This window comes from Arxiozyma heterogenica (assembly GCF_036370985.1).
Source record: "Arxiozyma heterogenica strain weizmannii chromosome Unknown scaffold_17, whole genome shotgun sequence".
Taxonomy (NCBI): domain Eukaryota; kingdom Fungi; phylum Ascomycota; class Saccharomycetes; order Saccharomycetales; family Saccharomycetaceae; genus Arxiozyma; species Arxiozyma heterogenica.
In genome coordinates, this window is record NW_027042670.1 from 842,148 (window position 1) to 859,780 (window position 17,633).

At 29.6% G+C, this 17,633-nt stretch overlaps 8 protein-coding genes across 8 annotated transcripts; 4 read left to right on the forward strand and 4 right to left on the reverse strand.

The window, feature by feature from the left end:
• Window positions 1-390: 390 nt before the first annotated feature.
• CLB3 (B-type cyclin CLB3) lies at window positions 391-2,022 on the reverse strand (the record flags this gene model as incomplete). Its single annotated transcript, XM_064858315.1, has 1 exon — window positions 391-2,022. One exon carries the CDS (start codon window positions 2,020-2,022, stop codon window positions 391-393), a length of 1,632 nt encoding a protein of 543 aa, XP_064715022.1.
• Window positions 2,023-3,454: 1,432 nt separating this feature from the next.
• CMR1 (Cmr1p) lies at window positions 3,455-5,020 on the reverse strand (the record flags this gene model as incomplete). The annotated part of the gene is made up of 1 exon (XM_064858316.1): window positions 3,455-5,020. The coding sequence occupies one exon, from the start codon at window positions 5,018-5,020 to the stop codon at window positions 3,455-3,457; it is 1,566 nt and encodes a 521-aa protein (XP_064715023.1).
• A 208-nt stretch (window positions 5,021-5,228) lies between these two features.
• On the forward strand, window positions 5,229-5,576 carry DMO2 (Dmo2p; the record flags this gene model as incomplete). The annotated part of the gene is made up of 1 exon (XM_064858317.1): window positions 5,229-5,576. The coding sequence occupies one exon, from the start codon at window positions 5,229-5,231 to the stop codon at window positions 5,574-5,576; it is 348 nt and encodes a 115-aa protein (XP_064715024.1).
• A 377-nt stretch (window positions 5,577-5,953) lies between these two features.
• Window positions 5,954-7,714, reverse strand: STE7 (mitogen-activated protein kinase kinase STE7; the record flags this gene model as incomplete). Its single annotated transcript, XM_064858318.1, has 1 exon — window positions 5,954-7,714. One exon carries the CDS (start codon window positions 7,712-7,714, stop codon window positions 5,954-5,956), a length of 1,761 nt encoding a protein of 586 aa, XP_064715025.1.
• A 3,547-nt stretch (window positions 7,715-11,261) lies between these two features.
• DHH1 (DExD/H-box ATP-dependent RNA helicase DHH1) lies at window positions 11,262-12,752 on the forward strand (the record flags this gene model as incomplete). Its single annotated transcript, XM_064858319.1, has 1 exon — window positions 11,262-12,752. The coding sequence occupies one exon, from the start codon at window positions 11,262-11,264 to the stop codon at window positions 12,750-12,752; it is 1,491 nt and encodes a 496-aa protein (XP_064715026.1).
• Window positions 12,753-13,133: 381 nt separating this feature from the next.
• On the forward strand, window positions 13,134-13,382 carry MHF2 (Mhf2p; the record flags this gene model as incomplete). The annotated part of the gene is made up of 1 exon (XM_064858320.1): window positions 13,134-13,382. One exon carries the CDS (start codon window positions 13,134-13,136, stop codon window positions 13,380-13,382), a length of 249 nt encoding a protein of 82 aa, XP_064715027.1.
• A 330-nt stretch (window positions 13,383-13,712) lies between these two features.
• ENT1 (epsin) lies at window positions 13,713-15,110 on the reverse strand (the record flags this gene model as incomplete). The annotated part of the gene is made up of 1 exon (XM_064858321.1): window positions 13,713-15,110. The coding sequence occupies one exon, from the start codon at window positions 15,108-15,110 to the stop codon at window positions 13,713-13,715; it is 1,398 nt and encodes a 465-aa protein (XP_064715028.1).
• Window positions 15,111-16,328: 1,218 nt separating this feature from the next.
• SFA1 (bifunctional alcohol dehydrogenase/S-(hydroxymethyl)glutathione dehydrogenase) lies at window positions 16,329-17,474 on the forward strand (the record flags this gene model as incomplete). Its single annotated transcript, XM_064858322.1, has 1 exon — window positions 16,329-17,474. The coding sequence occupies one exon, from the start codon at window positions 16,329-16,331 to the stop codon at window positions 17,472-17,474; it is 1,146 nt and encodes a 381-aa protein (XP_064715029.1).
• Window positions 17,475-17,633: the final 159 nt, after the last annotated feature.

Below are 17,633 nucleotides of genomic sequence, written 5' to 3' on the forward strand. Positions count from 1 at the left end.
GTTTAAAATAGAATGTATTGAAATGTATTGATATATATAGAAATGGTTACATAGGATTACTATAAATAATCAAAAGATTGTTCTGTTTTGTGTATATAAAACGTATAGATAGATTAATAGGTTTTAAAAGAAATGATACATTAACGAGAATGTATAGAGATATACTGTATTGTGAATAAAATTATTACTTCCAATATGACAAAACTACCAAGAAAGTAATTTCATTTCTTACAAATATTAATGACAAAAAAAATGCATATAATTTGAAAAAGAATGCCCTAGGTTGCCGATTGTTATTTTATTTATCCTTCTTATATGTCTTTTTTGTTTATGTGGCTGCTATTACCTCGTGAAAATGCTTATCTGAAATATCTTAATTGTACATTATTTTTACTTGGATTTCTCTCGTATTTTTTTTTCTGTTATAGTTATCCACTTTTCGACGATTTGGGAACATGATCCAAAACGGTGATGTGAATACTTTTCATAAATAGCATTATGATGTGCGGGTGCGTCCTTACAATTTTCAATTAGTAAAGATGCTAATGGTATTAATTGTTGTTGTGTATAACCGGAATAATAAATATGTTTTTGTGTCCATGAATTATAACCTAATATAACTCGACTCAGAAAATATGCTCCTGCAGCAAGCCAACTTGGTTGAGCGGATACTAACTTAGAATCCATTATTGTAGATTCTAATAAATATTTAGCCAATGTTCTAATATCATATTCATAATCGTCTGCTTTACTTATTCTTCGCAGAAATGACATAGGACCAGGCCAACCAATCTCAAATTCCAATGTATCTATTATATATTTTTCTGCTTTAATAATACCATCTCTATCATATGCGCCATCAAGCATATATATGATTTCCTTTAATGTGGGACAATGTATTTCTTCGTACTTACATGCAATAAATAATGCTGATATACCAACCAATTGGAATTTATCTAAGATGATCGTACTTTTAGATAAAAATCTATCAATAATATTAATTGTAAGATATAATGTCTCTGGCAAAAGATGAAATCTTTGATGAACTTCAATAATCCAATCCATAAGAATTCTTCTGTATGACCATTTCAAATTTGGTTGATAATGCATATAATTGGGATCGGGTCTATATTTTTCTTCTAACTGTTTCATGTAATCAAATATGTCATTACTTAGTTCAGATACCATTACAACATCATATGTATCTTCATCCATGGGATCTGGCGTAGACCTATAATATTTTTGATAACTTTCATCTATCATCTGTTTACTTACATCATCTGATCCTGGTTGCATGGGTTTCCTTAGAACGTCATTATTGTCATCTTCCTCTACATTTGAATACTCATTAGATATTGTTGCTTCATTTCGTTGTTGTTCTGCTGCAATTTCTGTTATATTTCTATTATATGTCTCTCCACTTTGATGTTTATTCCATTTCTTATCATGAATATTATTACTTCTGTCCTTTGAATTATCTAAATCAACGACATCAGTTGAAATTCTACTATTTTCATTATCCAAATATATTTGGTTGAGTTGTTCATTATTATTCAGTTTAATATTTTCTTTTCTTGAAAAATAATTACCATCATTTTCAGGTATCAATTTTTGTTTATTTTCTACTTTTGAAGTCACATCAGAAAGTGCTGTTCTATGTTTAGGTATATGTAAACCAGAAAAGGATGAAGTCGAATTTCTATTTGATGAAGTTGTTGAGAGATGATTTATATTTGACCCAATCGTTGCTCTTGATAATATCGTAGAATTACTAGCAATGCTATTATTATGATTATTATATTTCATACTGACATTTTCTGCTGCCGGTTGATTCTCCTTATCCATGGAAATATCCTGACTAACATCTGCTTGTAAATTTTTAGACTCTGCATCAATATTATTGTTTCTCCATTTGCTCTCCATAAATGAATTGGTGTGTATTATGTTATCTTTGGATAAAGAAGGTATGATTGATCCTGCAGAATATGAATGGTGATGATAATTGTGTCTTGTTTCATTCATATTTTTAATGTTGATATTTTGTGTTATGATCAGTTGATCAAAAAAAAAAAGTCTAATGTAAGCAGTAGAGTAGTAATTAGCAAAAAATTTCTGTTGATAGAAGATAATATAGCACTTAATGTAAATAGCAATTAAAAAAGATGCAGGAATTTATTGAAAAATAGTAATTAAAAGCTATGTATTTAGGAAGGAAGGAAGAGAGCAATGGCCAAGCAAAACAAAAGATGATATAAAACGTTTATACCGATAGATTTTATGATGTTGGATATTCAGCTAAATTATTTTTTTTTTAAATAGTTAAACCAAGGTTTTTTTCTTTTTTATATTCAATTGCAAAAAATTAGTTTTGTCTAGTTTTAGTATTTTCGATCTGTTTAGGTTTATTCAGAAGGATTTCAATAATTTTAATAGTAATGTAGTTGTTCTTCTTGTTGTTTCTATAGTTGTTGTATCTTTATTTATGAGATCACAAATATGAAAATGTAAACAAACAAACTAAACAACAAACAAAACAGGAAATTATGAAAACAACAATACGATATCGTTTTATTTTTTTTTTTCGAAAAAAAAATAAAAAAAAACAATATTTAAAATTTTGTTGCGAACTTAATTTTTAAGGCAGATCAGTCCTGTTGAATTTACCCTCTTGTAGCCTTACTAAATAGAAAACACATCAAAAACAAGTTATTAGATGTTATAATTGGTTGTAAAAGTATTCAAGTGATATAAATGCTCAATGATTGACACATTAGAGTGCATGTTTCTCTATTTGTGCACCTTTCTTGTAAATAGTTGTCTATATGTCTTGTAAACTTTCTATACTTTGCATTTGAATTTTATATTCATTTTTTGCAGGTTTAATATACATTAAATAAAATAAGAATTCAAATGAACAAATTCGATTTCAAAAGAGTAGAATTAACCTCAAATAAAAGTCACATAACGTTTCTGGGAGGTTTTTTTTATTAGATGATTTTAAAGTACAGTTTAAAAGCGTTTTATACATACGTATAATTCTATGTAATGTCTTTATGGTTTTGTTGACAGTATTAAAAAAAATATGAAATGTTGGTAGACAGTACAAAATGTACATATTTTAATAGTATTTTATGATTTTGTGAATGAAGCAGACATCATTAAATTTGATAATATATATTTCCAATGATAAAGACATTCATAAATGATATACCTATACAAACATACAGATGGTTCCTTTAATAATCTGATTTTATTACACAACTGTATTGTTTTCTATCTAATTATATACACATATTTTAATCGAGACATACTTTTTTCTCATAGCTCCTAAACTTTTGTCTATAATCTTTCTTACAGTCTTTTTGAATTCAGAACTTGGCAAGTGAATGAATAAATCAAAATTTATCGTAAGAGACGAAAATACTGTGAAATAAATTTCTCATTCTTCTTTTATTTATGTAGAAGGTGATTCTGCAAATAAAAACACTTTTCCACTTGAGTTGCCTCCAGTAATCCAACTTTGAGAGGGATGCCAACTCACTACAGCAGGAACCGTGGGTGTTCTCATATGAGCAAGTTGTTGTCCCTGACTAGTATATATATCAATAGCTCTACTCATATTAGCAATGGCAAAAATATTTTTGTTAGGTTTGAATTTAGCTTTTAAAATACTGGTCCATCTCCCAGTTTGACAATTGTGTTTAATTGTTAATTTGGGCACTAAGTCTTCAGATGTTAAACCTGTATCACTAACATCAAACAATCTAATTGTATCATCGTATCCGTTACATACTAAAGTATTATCATTGGGAGAAAAAGAAACAGCTGAAACACTCAAACGAGAATCATATTTTGCAACTACTTCATAGCTTGAAAAATCATCGTACTGTGACCATTCTGGTTCTTTGACGATTTTTCTAATATCCCATAGTTTCAAAGTTCTGTCTAAAGATCCAGTTGCAATCTGGTATGGTTTTTGGGGGTTAATACACATAGAACCAATTTTCTTATCGGCTAATCTTTTGAAAGTAATACTTTTATTGTTTTCTCTTACGTCTAACTGAGTAAATTCACCACTTAGAGTAGTGATATATAACATATTGTGGTCAGAATAACTAAACTGGCAATCACTAACTCCTAAGATATCATCGTATTCATTCTTTAGTGTAATCAATTCATCGCTTTTCAATGATTCTAAATTTATTGATCTGACTCTACCATCATAACTAGTAGCTAATAAATTTTCAGATTGATTAGGAAAACAATCTATTTTGGATATATTCTTATTGAATAATTGGAATCTTGTAATATCTTCGTCTGGATCATAATTGTCTTCTATAAATTGTTTAAAGTTAGCATTCCAAAGACCAATATTCCCTGAAACATCACCTGCAATAATAATTTTTTGATTTTTATCAGGATGAGTATAAAGAGAGGAGATTCTCTCATAGATAACTTTTGCTTCAATCATATTCATGCTTTCATATTTATCTGATAGAGACATTAATTCACCTTGATCCACATTATTACTCTGTTTTCTTTGAAATTCACGCAGCTCATTGAAGAAATCACCACTTGATAATTTTAACGAGTTTAATTTATCTAGTTTCTCTGTATCCTGTATTATATCAGTTAATTTAACATCGCCCAAGATTTTAATATCTTCCCAAGGTGCAGGTGACATATTGTTTTCTCCGTTACTCACATTCTTTTTAGGTTCTAGATTGTCATCTAAGTATTTAGAAGTTTCATCGCCATTAATTGTAGCCGATTGACCCTGTAAACGACGCGATCTTCTAGTTGGTATAGCAGCAGGTTTCTCCTTTTTAACTCGTTTAGTAGTCTTTGAAACTGATTTCACTTGTTTTTTCCTTTGGTGATTTGGTGATCTCAATTGTGTATCTTTTGGAAGATTAATAATATTATTTAAATTTAATTTTTTCAATAGATCATTATTTCTCTTTATATTTTCCAATCTTTTCTTTTGAAAGCTTGTTAATTCTTTATTAGTGTTGTTCATAATTTGAAATTGGGTTGGCTAATTCTTTTGTTTTTATAGACAGTGATCAAAATTATACAGGGTATAGCATACTTAGATATAGATATATTTTAACTACAGGAAGAACTTTTAAGCTTCTAAATAGAAGAAAGAACATCAAAAGACAAGAAAGAATAAAAAAAATTTAAAAAAAAAAATTCAAATTATATTGAGAATAATAGCTTAAGACATGAGTGATCGTAGCAATATTTTAAAGATATTCAATCCTCCTAAACCTAATGGAATTGGTGAACAAAATAATAACAATCAAGATAAAAGTAAGGTAGATGAAGATTGTATTGGTTGTAATGCATTCAGCTCCCTATTTTCACTTGTTGGTGGCAGTTATCTCTTAAGTGGATATCCAACAAGAAAAAGCAATCCCCAATGGACTGAGCAGCAGTATAATAAGATTCATCCAAAATGGTGGAGAACTTCATTAAGATCTGTAGGTGGACTTGTAGTCTTTTTTGGTCTTTATAGAGCTGTTGAAACCTATCAATTGTGGAGAAAATTAGAAAACCCCATTTCACAATAATGTAAAAAATAAATTCTAATGGCAACTGTGAACACCTTTGTTCATAAAGCTTATGTTTTGTCAATAATATCTTATATATAATTATATAATTAATATAACTAGTAAAAAAAGCAAAACCAAAAGAAACAAAGAATTTGTTGATATCTATTTTCAGTTCATCATGGTATTATATTAAATTCTTTTGTATGAGGAGCCAATTTAGAAGAGCAGCGGACCATAGTTAAGAAAATACATGAAGAGTTGAATTATAACGATGATGATGTCCAAATCTTTACATAAAATGAAAAAAGCATGCAAAGAAAAAATAATCATCTAATATATATAATATATATCCATTAATATTACTTTATTTTGTGAAATAATTTATTTTGTTCTGGCTAAGAATTTATGTTACTAGTTTTTTTTGCTTCAAGTTTTGCTCTTTCAATTACTTCTTTTCTAATTTGTCGATCTTTTCTAATCTTTGATTTGACTTTCTTACACCAAAGGTTAAAATCCTTTGAATATTCACTAGCATTATCATTGTATTTTAAAACAAATATATGAGATAACATTTCTTTAATGGAAGGTCTTTGTTTTGCATCTTTAATACAACACTTAGAAACAAAGTCTATCATATCTGGTGGGAAATTATAATTTGGATCATTTATAGGTAAGCACGGTGCACTTTCATTAACAATTCTTTGTAAAAGATCTAGTATTCCATCAGGTGTGTCATTGTGTCCACCTAATGGGAATTCACCAGTAACCAATTCAATAATAACTAATCCCAATGACCAGACATCGCCCTTTGCCGAATATACATTTCCTTGAATTCTCTCCGGAGACATGTATGTTGACGTCCCAACGAATGTGTTTGCAATAGAATTAACTATCTGTTTTGAGACACCAAAATCACATATTTTCACTTCACCTTGGCAATTCACCAAAATATTTGACGGCTTAATGTCTCTATGTATAATCTTATAATTATCATATAAATATGCTAAGCCTGTCAAAACTGCGTATGATATTTTTGATATTACCATAGGGTTGTTAAACCATGTTTTATTAGCATGGGTCATTTTTCTATTTTTGAAACTTTTGTAAACAGATAATATTTTATCAAGAGATCCACAATCCATATACTCCATTAATATTACCAAGTCATCATTTATACTATGGTTGATTAAAGCCCCATAAAACCCAATGATGTTTGGATGTTTCCTGATTGCCTTCATAATATATAATTCACTTATTAATTGTTTAGTGACAATCTCGTTATTTTTATCAATAGGAATAGTTTTTTTGCAGAGTATCTTTGACGTTGGAACATGTAAAACTTTAGTTACTGTACCTGAATTACCTTCACCAATTTTCCCTAATCGTACCATATCTTGTAGTTGATATATACATTCTTCTTTACAAATAACTTCTTCTGTAGATGTTGTAACTGTAATCTTTTGAATATGATGGAAATTTTTATCACCTGATAGTTTTGGAATAGATGATGTGTTATTGTTGGCAATTATTTTATTGTTGCTATTATTATAATTCCATTTAGTGTTGGATGTTATCACAGTTTTTGTCGGTGAAGTAAAGCTATTTTTTAATGGTGAGGATGATATATTCGAATCAGGAGATGATGAAATGTATGAGGATGATGACGTCGGGGAAGATATAAATGGAATTGAGGACGCAGAAATCTGTAAAGAATTAGAGTTTGATTTTCTAGCAGTATTATCTAAACGATGATTAAATTTTCTTCGTAAGGACATTGATTGGAATTTTTCAATTTGTTGTGGTATATTATTAATGGTTGTATTTTTTGTATTATTATTTATTGATAAGGATTTCATGTTATTTTCTAAATTTGGAATATTATTATTATCTATGGTAGTAATAGTGTTGGTCTTAACGAGGGGTTCGTTTTGTGAAATTATTGAGGGCAGATTGGATAGATTTTGATTAATACCATTTTTTTGATTATTGCTAGAGGACAATATCAAATGTTTTAGATTTTTTCTTTGTAATGAATTATTCTGGAACAATTTTTTTTTGGTTTTAACATTGTTAATACTAGTAATATTATCTAAAGAAGAAGACATAGCAGTAGCACTATTAGAAGAACATTCTATTGTTTGTACATAAATGTCCATTGTAATTTCCAGTAAAAAAAGAAAAAAAAGACAGTTTATATCAAGTGTTGGTCTATCAGTAATGGTAGTAAAAGCATATGCACAGAGAAATAAATGGATAATTAAAAAATAAATATGTGTTATGATAGAAAAAGGTTTTTTAGTAGACTGAAATACTTTTATTTTAAAGTCCAGATACAATTTATAAAGCGAAATCAAATTGACAAAAGATAAGTGTAATAGAAAATCGAACAGAGAAATGTATAATTTGTTTTGTTTTATTTTTTTAGTATGAATAGTGCTGTATGAAGGTTTTAATAAAAATAAAACCACTGATTCTGAGTCTTATTGTCTTATTTTATCATTTCCAGATATACACTTCTATATATTCATAAAGTGGAAGAGTTAATACAAATATCTTTAAACAGTTTATCCAAATTTTGAACTTTTTCATCAATAGCTTAAAAAAGTCATTAAAAAATAGGCTTTTTAGAAACAGTATTGTTCTTTTGAAAAATAACAGGAAAGCAAATTTTTTTCACTGAACAATAGATATTTTCGGAAAATTATAATGAATAGGGAGAATAGTTTATAGAGACAAGTAAATAGTCAGTTAATCAGTCAAACAATCTTAGCTAGATAGCTTTCTGCTGACTCTCACAACCAAATAACCTAATTGAGGGACTAAAGAAAAAAACAAAAAATATTAAGACAGACTATGAACAAGTAAATATATCAATTCGTTCTTCAATACCGCAGAACTAATTAAGATTCTAATCTCATGCTGTGTTAAGATATCAACTTGATTTCCTAATAGTACTGACATCGTTGATCTTCCCCTCCAGCTATCAGTTAGTTATAAGTACTTATTTACTGATAACATAAATAATATGATGTACTGATTCTATTTCAGAATGTTTGGTTGATATCTGTATTAAACTATCTAGTATGATGAAATTGGAGAGTAGTTTTGTCTAATTTTAACAACTGAAAATAAAGTTATTCTTCAAAAAGTTATTTTCGCTATCTTCATGTTCTTTCGACTCTAATTAATATGACGTGTTGTTTTTATTACCTTCATGATCACTGCTATCGCTACTCTCATTAGAATTTTATTTTCTTTTGTTTTTTTTTAATAAAACATCCTTTATATCGAATTAAGACTGAGCTACCTTTTTTTCAGGTTTATTATGATATAGATTTCTATTTACCAGTAATGATGTTGTACTTTAAATATAGGATCTAAATTTTAAAAATGGTATTATAGTGCTATTCAACTTTTCGATGGAATATTTTAATAAAGATCTATTCATACTGTAATTGCTAAATTTCTGTTGATTTGATTGGGCATCTAAAGATTCAAATTAGTATAAAACTTCCTTCTATTAATGTTGTTCTCTTTAATTTCTTGCTATGACTGGTTTATATTATTTTTTTTCATATTTTTCTAGTGCACAGATATATCGGTGATATGCTTTCTGAATAATGAAGATATATTGAGTTTACTGTTAAGATTTGGGATTGTATTCTCATTGGGTCTTGATGTTTTTAATGCAAAAAAATAAAATCCAATTGTAATATTCTTTTATATTTTAGTTGATTATGTTTTAAAGATTTAAAATATGATTTAACAAGTGTGTTGGTAAACATTTGATTTTACGAATTATACTTATGATGTCAAAAAGTATTGCTTACAAAGATATTAAATGTGAAACATTTTCTTATTTCTCACTAGAATATATCTGTAACTTGTATTCAGAATTTTGTCGTGCAATTTATCTGATTTTTTAACAGATCAGACATAATGTTTGGTGATTGTTCAATCTCTTCATTGTCTCAATAAAAATATTCAGTATTTTCTTTAGTAACCATAGTAAGATCAGTTTTTTTTTTTCATTCTTTTCTCCATTTATTGATTCTGTTTTGCTCCTTTTAAATTAAAAAAAAAAAAAAAAAAAAGATAAGAAATAGTATAGCATGAAGATTGTTCCATATTGTAGAATAAATATTGATTAAGTATTATTGTAGTTTTTTCAGGTAATTACTTACTAATATATCAAGAAAAAATATTTTGAAAATATTCAATATATATATGTTTTTAAAAAAGAAATATCAATATTTTATTATCTTTAATGTTTTTTCTTTTTTTAGAAATTTATTAAAAATACTCTTGGGAAACAAATAATAGATTAATATGGAAATATTTGATAAAAGAAATTTAATAAGGTTCTTTACTCTTTCGGATTATAAAATGGATATGTTTAAATGAGTAGATGAATGCCAAGAAAAATTTATAGGATTTTTGTCATATAATTATATACATTCCAAAATACTATATATTTATTTTAAAGATTTTTTTTGTTCCAGGTTTCTGGGAAAAAAATATGTTGCTTCATAATTATTTTCAGTCCAATTTTCTGAATCTTTTTTTTTTTTTCGTATTTGAGAATCAAAGCTATAAACAAAGAAGGATTTCCTTTTGAAAAACATACTTTGCTGTGCTTTCATTAAAACAACTTACTGTTTTTAATAATGTCATATTTGCTTTAATCTAAGAACTCGCATGTAGATATTTTGTATTTCACACACAGTATATTTGCTTGTATAAAAACAATAGAACTGAATATGCATTATTTTTAAGAAAAGACAATATTCGACAGCTTTCGTGAAAAATAATATTTCAAAAGGTTCTGTCATTGGCTGCACAAAAAAAAAGAAAAAAGAAAAAGAAAACAGAAAAGCTCAAATAGTAACAGCCTTACACCACATACAACAGTTTGGTTTTTTTTTCTCGATCAGTGTTTTTTGACAAGTGCTATTCCGTTGAAAGTGATTTTTTACTGTTTCGTGTCCTGTGATTAAACCAGAAATAGAAAAAAAAATATCGTTGAAAGTTTCAAAAACAAACAACAAGAACACAACAAACTTGGTGTACCTTTTTTTTTTCTTTTATACTTGAGTACTCTACTAGAAACTTTCTAATTTATGGACAAACTGATTGTTCACTCTATAACCTATTCTTCCTTCACTGTTTATTAATTCTTAAGAGTATAATCACACAACTTTTCCTATATATTATCTGACTTATTTTTTATTGATTTATTCAATTTCAAAATTACAAGGATAAGTAGAAAATATTAATAAGGACGCTCATTTCTTTGTTTATTTAGTTAGATATTAGTTCTTTATCTTTTTTTTTTCTACTTTATTATTTTGTCAATATCCAGGACTAATATCTAAAACTGTATATTAATTATATTGTTATATATTAGAGGTATATTAAGAAGAAGAAATTTTTTTTTATTATTTTAATCTGTTATAGTTGTCTTTTTAATATTTCTTTTTTTATTTCCTTTCAGTTATTAAGCTTGTTTAACTATACCACTAATACATTTACTTTTATCATTTGTTAACTATCCAATTTTGCATATACACATATATCAATATCTACTAAGATCAGAAATTATATTATTTTTTTTATTTGGAAGCAAGAAAAAATTTGAGAGTAAACTAGGATTTAAAACACGGGCAGTTAATTGTTTTTAAATTTCTTATTTGTAAGTTTAAGATGAGTGAAGATTGGAAATCGCAATTAAATATTCCTAAAAAGGATACTAGGCCACAAACTGAAGATGTTCTGAACACTAAAGGTAACACTTTCGAAGACTTTTATTTGAAGAGAGAATTATTGATGGGTATCTTTGAAGCCGGTTTTGAAAAACCTTCCCCAATCCAAGAAGAAGCTATTCCTGTGGCTATCACAGGTAGAGATATATTAGCAAGAGCTAAAAACGGTACTGGTAAGACTGCAGCCTTTGTTATTCCAACTTTGGAAAAAATCAAGCCAACTTTAAACAAAATTCAAGCTTTAATTATGGTTCCAACTAGAGAGTTGGCTTTACAAACTTCCCAGGTTGTCAGAACTTTGGGTAAGCATTGTGGGATCACTTGTATGGTTACCACAGGTGGTACCAATTTAAGAGACGATATCTTAAGATTAAACGACACTATCCATGTTTTGGTCGGGACTCCAGGTAGAGTTCTTGATTTGGCCTCAAGGAAAATTGCCAATCTCTCTGATTGTAATTTATTTATTATGGATGAAGCTGATAAAATGTTGTCACGTGATTTCAAAACCATTATTGAACAAATTTTGTATTTCTTACCAAAGAATCATCAATCTTTATTATTTTCTGCCACTTTCCCATTAACTGTAAAAGAATTTATGGTTAAACATTTGAATAAACCTTATGAAATTAATTTGATGGAAGAACTTACATTAAAGGGTATTACCCAATATTATGCTTTTGTAGAAGAAAGACAAAAATTGCACTGTTTAAACACTTTGTTTTCTAAATTACAAATTAACCAGGCAATTATATTCTGTAATTCAACAAATAGAGTGGAGTTATTAGCCAAGAAAATTACAGATTTAGGTTATTCATGTTACTATTCTCATGCGAGAATGAAACAACAGGAAAGAAATCGTGTATTCCATGAATTCCGTCAAGGTAAAGTGAGAACATTGGTTTGTTCAGATCTATTGACTCGTGGTATTGATATTCAAGCTGTTAATGTAGTAATAAACTTTGATTTCCCAAAGACTGCAGAAACGTATTTACATAGAATTGGTAGATCTGGTAGATTTGGTCATTTAGGTCTTGCCATTAACTTAATTAATTGGAATGATAGATTCAACCTTTATAAGATTGAACAAGAGTTAGGTACTGAAATTGCTGCTATTCCAGCCACAATTGATAAATCATTATATGTTGCTGAAGACTCATCTAACGTACCCATTCCAATGACTATAACGGATAATCAACAACACCAACAACCACATCAACAAAACACTCAAATATCGCATAACAATAATATGAATACAACTGGTAGTATAAATATTCCACCACAACAAAATCATCCTCAGTTTTCTATGAATATACACCCAACACAACAACAACCACACCCACAACAATTTCAACAAAACTATATGACACAACCACATCCACAACAAATGCAATATCCACCAATTCCACAGCAACAACAGCAACAATTTTAGTGGTTTGAGAGATAAATTTAAATTGGGTTTGAAATTCAAACAAAAATTAAAATACAATATAAAAAAAATATAAATATGAATAAAGAAAGCATTTTTATTAGGAATGTCATGATATTGCATTTTTTTTATCTATTAGATTCTGTTGTTATCTTGAACAAATAATGATCATACATATATATATATATACTTTATTTCATTTTACTTTATTTTTTATGTATGTATGTATATATACATATATAGATCATATGCAGAAAGTAATGGATTATTTTTTTTATGCATTAAAAAAAATCACCAGTAAAGTTTTTTTTTCTATTTTAATTAACTTGGGAGAATTAGGAAGATATTATAGTTATTTAAAGTAGGGGAAATCTCGTCAGAGTTATGAAGATTTCGGTTGATATAATTGAGAAGATCTTAGTATCTTCTTTTCAAAGTAGTAATACAACTTTAGACTCCAATACTAAAGAAGACTTGTTATTAAAATTACAAGAATATTTAGATAAGTTTACAGATGAAATTGTATTAAGATCTATTGAAAATAAACCAAAGAGTGAGATAGATAATGACGAAATAGTTCTTAATGAAAGAGATATAGAGAGAATAATTGGTCTTTTGCTGTTGGATATGTGAGAAAAAGCAAAAAGCAAAAAAAAAAAACACACATATCTTGAATAGCAAACGGATTAGCTGGTTTTATTATGAAATTTAATTCCATCATTTGATTCAGTGATTTTTGTTCTTTTGGAGAATGAATTAGATTTGCGGTGATACAGAGTTTATATTATGAAATGCTAATATTAGTGGATATGGTACACAAATGTTGCAGAAAAAATTATAACGTAATAATATAGGTATGTAATTTATATTGTCTTATATATACTAGGATATGGAAAATGCTATACACAATTAATTGATAAGTTTGTTTCTTTGATTAGATTTACTGTGTTTCAACCGTTAATTTTACAAATCAAGTAAAGTAGTACTGTTATTGTTGTTTGTGGTATTGTTAGTTGAATTACCAAATCCATATCCAGTTTGGGAAGGAACAATGTTTGTACTTGGTAAGCCTGTATACTGTGTTCCAATAAAGAATGGATTGGCAAGATCTTTTTCTGTGACTTGTCTATAACCAGTACCTTGTGAATTTATAAATGTACCTGTTTGTGTGTGTTGAGCAGGGATACGTTGATTACCGGTATTACCAAATGTATCGACACCAGCACCGGTAGCTAATAGGCTATTTAGAGCACTATATTTGTCAGTGATGGATTTATTACCTGTTCTAGTCTGTTGTAATGGTGGTTGAACAGTAGTATTTGCTGTAGATGCTGATGAAGTTTGTAATGATGTTATTGATGAAGGTGGTCGAGATTCAGAGGGTGTACTAGATGTTGAAATGGTACTTGTTTGTTGCTGTTGTTTGTTTCTGGCAAATGGATTATTCGAGCCAGTGGGTAAGGTTTCCTGTTGAATGCCATATAATTGTTGTTGTTGTTGTGCTAATAACGCAGCCTGTTGTTGTTGTTGCAAAGCCCAATATTGTTGTTGTTGTAGAGCGGCTTGTTGCTGTTGGGCCAAAAGAGCTTGTTGTTGTTGAAATTGTAGATATTCTTCTGGGGTAATTGGATTACCAAATATATCGTAATATATTTGAGGTTGCTGTGCTTGTTGCATCTGTTGCTGTTGTTGACGTTGTAATTCTTGTAATCTTTTTAGATCCTGTTCTTCTTTACTTAGTTGTAGAGCCATTCTCCTTTCCCCTTCCACTTCACGTTCATTTCTTTTACGCCTAGCCTCTTCTTCCTCTGCAGTAATTTTACTTTCCTCAATAGCTCTTCTTAAATCTTCATCTTCCTCATCAGCCAAATAACTTCTTGAGCTATTTCTATCTCCATCTCTATCTCTTCTCCCCCATTCTTTTCTTCTTTTCCCATTCAATTCTCTCTCTTGTTTTAATCTTTCATCATCCAACAATAAAGAAGTCAAGGCTTTAGCCTTGCTTCTGATCATTTTCCCCTCATCAGCACCACTCTCATCGGTATGCATAAATTCTCTTAGAGTCTTTATAATATAGATATTTTCTTTACACCAAAGCACACAGTTCTCGCTACCAAACCTAACCAAGAAGTCCAGTACCACTAACGACTTGAGTACATGTCTCCAATATTTCCCTTTATCGTTGATTCTTTTGTCCAACATGTCCATAATCTCGAAGAAATCGGTACTATTATACGACTTATCGGCAAGTTCTTCCAGGAGGAACCTGTCTGGCACATTGGAGTTGTTTGCTGTTGCATCACGCACTAGTACCTCTGTGGAGGAGTAGCCCTTGACAATATTTTTGGCAGAACGTAACATTTCTTTTTTTTCTTTTTCTTTTTCTTTTTCTTTGCTTCCTTTTTTCCTGGCAGAAATATTTAGTTGTTGGAATAATGTTTTAAAGAAAGTAGAAACTGACTGAATTCAAATGTTGAATTAGAATAAAAGATCAGGTGATATTATTATTGTTGTTGTTATAGTTATTCCAGTTTCATCCATATGCTTAAAAAAGCACAAAATGCAAAACAAAAATAAAGAAGTTATCTATATTTGTTTCCTTTCTTCTTTCTTCTTTCTTCTTTCTTCTTTCCTCTCTCTTCTCTCTTCTCTCTTCTCTCCTTTATCTCTGTTTGATTTTTTCTTTTACCTCTAACTATCCATACGTTGTTCCATCTTTTTTCCTTTTGCGTCGGTTTCTACTACGTTTGACCTTTAGAGGGCTTTTTTTTTTCCCTTTTTCCCTCCTTACCAATACAAATAAAAAAGACAAATAAGAAAAAAATAAAAAAAAAACAAAAGGAACAACGATTGTGTGAAGTATGGATGTATGGGTTTACGTCTTTTTTTATTTGTTTTTTTTTCTTTTTTCACATTTTCTATTCGTAAGAAAAATAAAATAAAATAAAAAAAAAAGAGTTAAATTTCGATATGCAGACTTTATTGTTTCTCTGTGTCACATAAAAGAGAGATGCAATGTAGTGAACATTGAGGTGTCTGTTCTTTTTTTTTTTCTGTCGACAAAAAGTAGTTGGTACAAAGATAATATATCATACTTACATACTAATTAGTTATGTAGGTTCGATAAGCTGGAAAGAAGGGACTAAGGAAGAGGGCTGTCTCTCTCTTTTTAAACGAAGTCATTTTCTTGTGATTACTAATGAGTAACTTATCTTTTTTTTTCCTTCGTTTCATGGAGTTGGTGATTACGTAATAAAAGCGTTTGGAAACTGTCCGTTCGAGTTTCGTGTGGGTTCTTTTTTTTTTTATTTTAGTTCGTTTCTTCTAAAAGTGATATCAAGAAAATATTCAGAAAGTGTGGCTGGGAAAAGTGGTAAAGGCGATGAGGAAAAGGAGTAGCATAGGAAGCTGAACTTAGATGGATAAGTAGTACTGGGTTTGTATATATATATATATATACAATTACTATCATTTTTGACTCGTTTCGCTTTTCTATCTTATTTTTTTTGCAAGAAATCTCAAACGCGAACCGTGTACCCTAGCCAACTAGACTAATTCACTATTTTTTCTTTTTTTAAAATGTCTTCTACTCAAGGTAAGCCAATTCAATGTACTGCTGCCGTTGCTTATGCTCCAGGTAAGCCTTTATCTGTGGAACAAATTATTGTTGATCCACCAAAGGCCCATGAGGTTCGTATTAAGATCACTAATACTGCCATCTGCCATACCGATGCTTATACTTTGTCCGGTTCCGACCCAGAAGGTGCATTCCCATGTATCTTAGGTCATGAAGGTGCAGGTATTGTGGAATCTGTTGGACCTGACGTCGATACTGTTAAAGTAGGTGATCATGTTATTGCTTTATACACTGCTGAATGTGCTAAATGTAAATTCTGTAAATCTGGTAAAACTAATCTCTGTGGTTCCGTTAGAGCTACCCAAGGCAAAGGTGTCATGCCTGATGGTACCACTAGGTTCCACAACTTAAAAGGTGAACCTTTACTTCATTTTATGGGTTGTTCCACTTTCTCTGAATACACTGTGGTGGCTGACGTCTCTGTGGTCGCCATCGACCCAACAGCTCCATTAGATAAAGTTTGTCTTCTAGGTTGTGGTGTCACCACTGGGTATGGGGCCGCTATTAAAACTGCTAACGTTCAAAAGGGTGACACCGTGGCCGTCTTTGGCGCTGGCACTGTAGGTTTATCCGTGGTTCAAGGTGCTAAAGCTAGAGAAGCTTCTAGAATCATCGTTGTCGATATCAACGACGACAAGAAAAAATGGAGTTTTGATTTTGGTGCCACCGATTTTGTTAATCCATTAAAGGACTTGGAAGAAGGTGAGACAATAGTATCCAAATTGGTCGAAATGACCGACGGTGGTCTTGATTTCACCTTCGATTGTACCGGTAACGTTAAAGTCATGAGAGACGCATTAGAGGCCTGTCATAAAGGCTGGGGTCAATCCATCATTATCGGGGTCGCTGCCGCTGGTCAAGAGATATCGACAAGACCATTCCAATTGGTCACTGGTAGAGTATGGAAGGGCAGTGCTTTTGGAGGTGTTAAGGGTAGATCTGAAATGGGCGGTTTGATTAAAGATTACCAACAAGGTAAGTTGAAGGTCGATGAATTTGTTACCCATGTTAGACCATTTAATGAAATTAATCAAGGTTTTGAAGACTTACATCATGGTGATTGTTTAAGAACCGTATTAAATTTTTAGACAAATTAGAAGAGCAAAAGACAAAAAGAATTATAAAGTATAGGTTTCTCTTTAACAAATAATATTTAATATATGTATATATTATATAAGATTTTTTTTTTTGTTCTTTTCACAACAATATTGCACCTTGATTGGAAATTTAGTATCCCTACAGTTTGT